Source organism: Rattus rattus, chromosome 12 (genome assembly GCF_011064425.1).
Source record: "Rattus rattus isolate New Zealand chromosome 12, Rrattus_CSIRO_v1, whole genome shotgun sequence".
Taxonomy (NCBI): Eukaryota; Metazoa; Chordata; class Mammalia; order Rodentia; family Muridae; genus Rattus; species Rattus rattus.
Genome location: NC_046165.1, coordinates 72,727,116 through 72,728,982, shown reverse-complemented (window position 1 = coordinate 72,728,982; position 1,867 = coordinate 72,727,116). Strand labels below are relative to the sequence as shown.

The 1,867-nt window shown below is 40.1% G+C and overlaps 1 protein-coding gene across 1 annotated transcript; it reads left to right on the top strand.

The window, feature by feature from the left end:
- The first annotated feature begins 563 nt into the window (after window positions 1–563).
- On the top strand, window positions 564–1,532 carry LOC116913699 (olfactory receptor 11G2-like). Its single transcript, XM_032917995.1, has one exon. It carries the CDS (start codon window positions 597–599, stop codon window positions 1,530–1,532), a length of 936 nt encoding a protein of 311 aa, XP_032773886.1. The 5' UTR covers window positions 564–596.
- The last annotated feature ends 335 nt before the right edge of the window (window positions 1,533–1,867 follow it).

Genomic DNA, 1,867 nt, shown 5'->3' with positions numbered 1-1,867 from the left:
TTCATTTGTTCATTTCTGGGTTTGTTTGTTTGTCTGTCTGTCTATTTTTGTTTGTTTTTTTGTTTGTTTGAAACAGGATCTCCTGTAGCCCAAACTAAACTCAAATTTGGTACATAGTTGATGATGGACTTGAACTCGTAACACTCCTGCTTCAACCTTTCAAGTGCTGGGCTTCCAGGTATGTGTAGCCATTAGCAGCTTCCACTCATTTTTCCTAACTAGGAAATATTTCTAAATATGAGTCATGTGTATCTTCCGTCACACCCCAAATAATATTCCTGGATATACCAATTATATCAATCTACACTTCCAATGGTGTCTGATGAAGAAATAGTCAACCTAGTCTATTTATATCAATGGAAGACAAAGATAGGAGTGGCTGGTTATGCAGCATAGAAAAGGGGCTTCAACTTTTCCATCTGTTGTTGAATATTCAGTGCTTGGGGAAAAAAATACCACGCAAACTGTAAAACTCCAATAAATATTAAATAGATGATGAGCAAAGTACTCTGTTTCCTGTTTGGGCAAAAATTAAATTTCCTCAGCTATTTCCAGAATATTCAACAATTTCTAGTGCTTTCACAGGTCACAGACAGATGAAAACCTTCAGCAGCACCATAAACTCCAGCACCATCACTGGCTTCATCCTCTTGGGCTTCCCCTACCCCAGGGAGGGGCAAATCCTCCTCTTTGTCCTCTTCTTCATTGTCTACCTCCTCATCCTCATGGGCAACGCTTCCATCATCTGTGCAGTGTACTGTGATCAGAGACTCCACACCCCCATGTACCTCCTGCTGGCCAACTTCTCCTTCCTGGAGATCTGGTATGTCACTTCCACAGTCCCCAACATGTTAGCCAACTTCCTCTCTGAAACCAAAGTCATCTCTTTCTCTGGGTGCTTCCTGCAGTTCTATTTCTTCTTCTCCTTTGGTTCTACAGAATGCTTTTTCCTGGCAGTCATGGCATTTGATCGCTACCTTGCCATCTGCAGGCCTCTACATTACCCTGCCCTCATGACTAGGCACCTCTGCAACATCCTTGTGATCAGTTGCTGGGTGCTTGGTTTCCTCTGGTTCCCTGTTCCCATCATCATCATCTCCCAGATGTCCTTCTGTGGGTCCAGAATTATAGACCACTTCCTGTGTGACCCTGGTCCTCTTTTGGCCCTTGCCTGTTCCAGAGCCCCATTGATGGAGTTTTTCTGGACAATTATAATGACTCTGCTCCTGGTTCTTCCTTTCCTCTTCATCATGACATCTTATATATTGGTCCTGAGAACTGTGTTCAAACTTCCTTCAAGAGACGGACAAAAAAAGGCCTTTTCCACTTGTGGGTCACATGTGACTGTGGTTTCTCTTTTCTATGGCTCAGTGATGATAATGTATATGAGCCCAACATCTGAACATGCAGCTGGAATGCAGAAGCTTGTGACTCTGTTTTATTCTGTGGGTACTCCACTCCTTAATCCTATAATATACAGTCTGAGAAACAAAGATATGAAAAACGCCCTGCAGAAGATTTTAAGAACATAAAAATTTTAAATTTAAGCAACTAATCACATTTACACACACACATATATGTGTACACGTGCATCCATGTGTGTGTGTATGGGTATATATGAATATATTCATTTTAATATATTCAAGTGTGTACATATATATGAATATTATTCAATCACAAGAATGACTAAATTATTCCATTTACAGCAACATAACATGGAAATGCACTGTATGAAGTAAAATATGTCAGTTATGAGAAGTCAAATTCTGCATGTTCTCATGTATGTGTAAAATGTTTTTCAAAATGAATAGGAAAATGTTTACCAGAGACTAGGAAGTGTCAGAAGAAGCAATATGCTTAGTGTTTG

What these genes read in the sequence shown, in the direction of transcription:
- LOC116913699 (XM_032917995.1), top strand. Translation starts at nt 597, where the DNA reads ATGAAAACCTTCAGCAGCACCATAAACTCCAGCACCATCACTGGCTTC.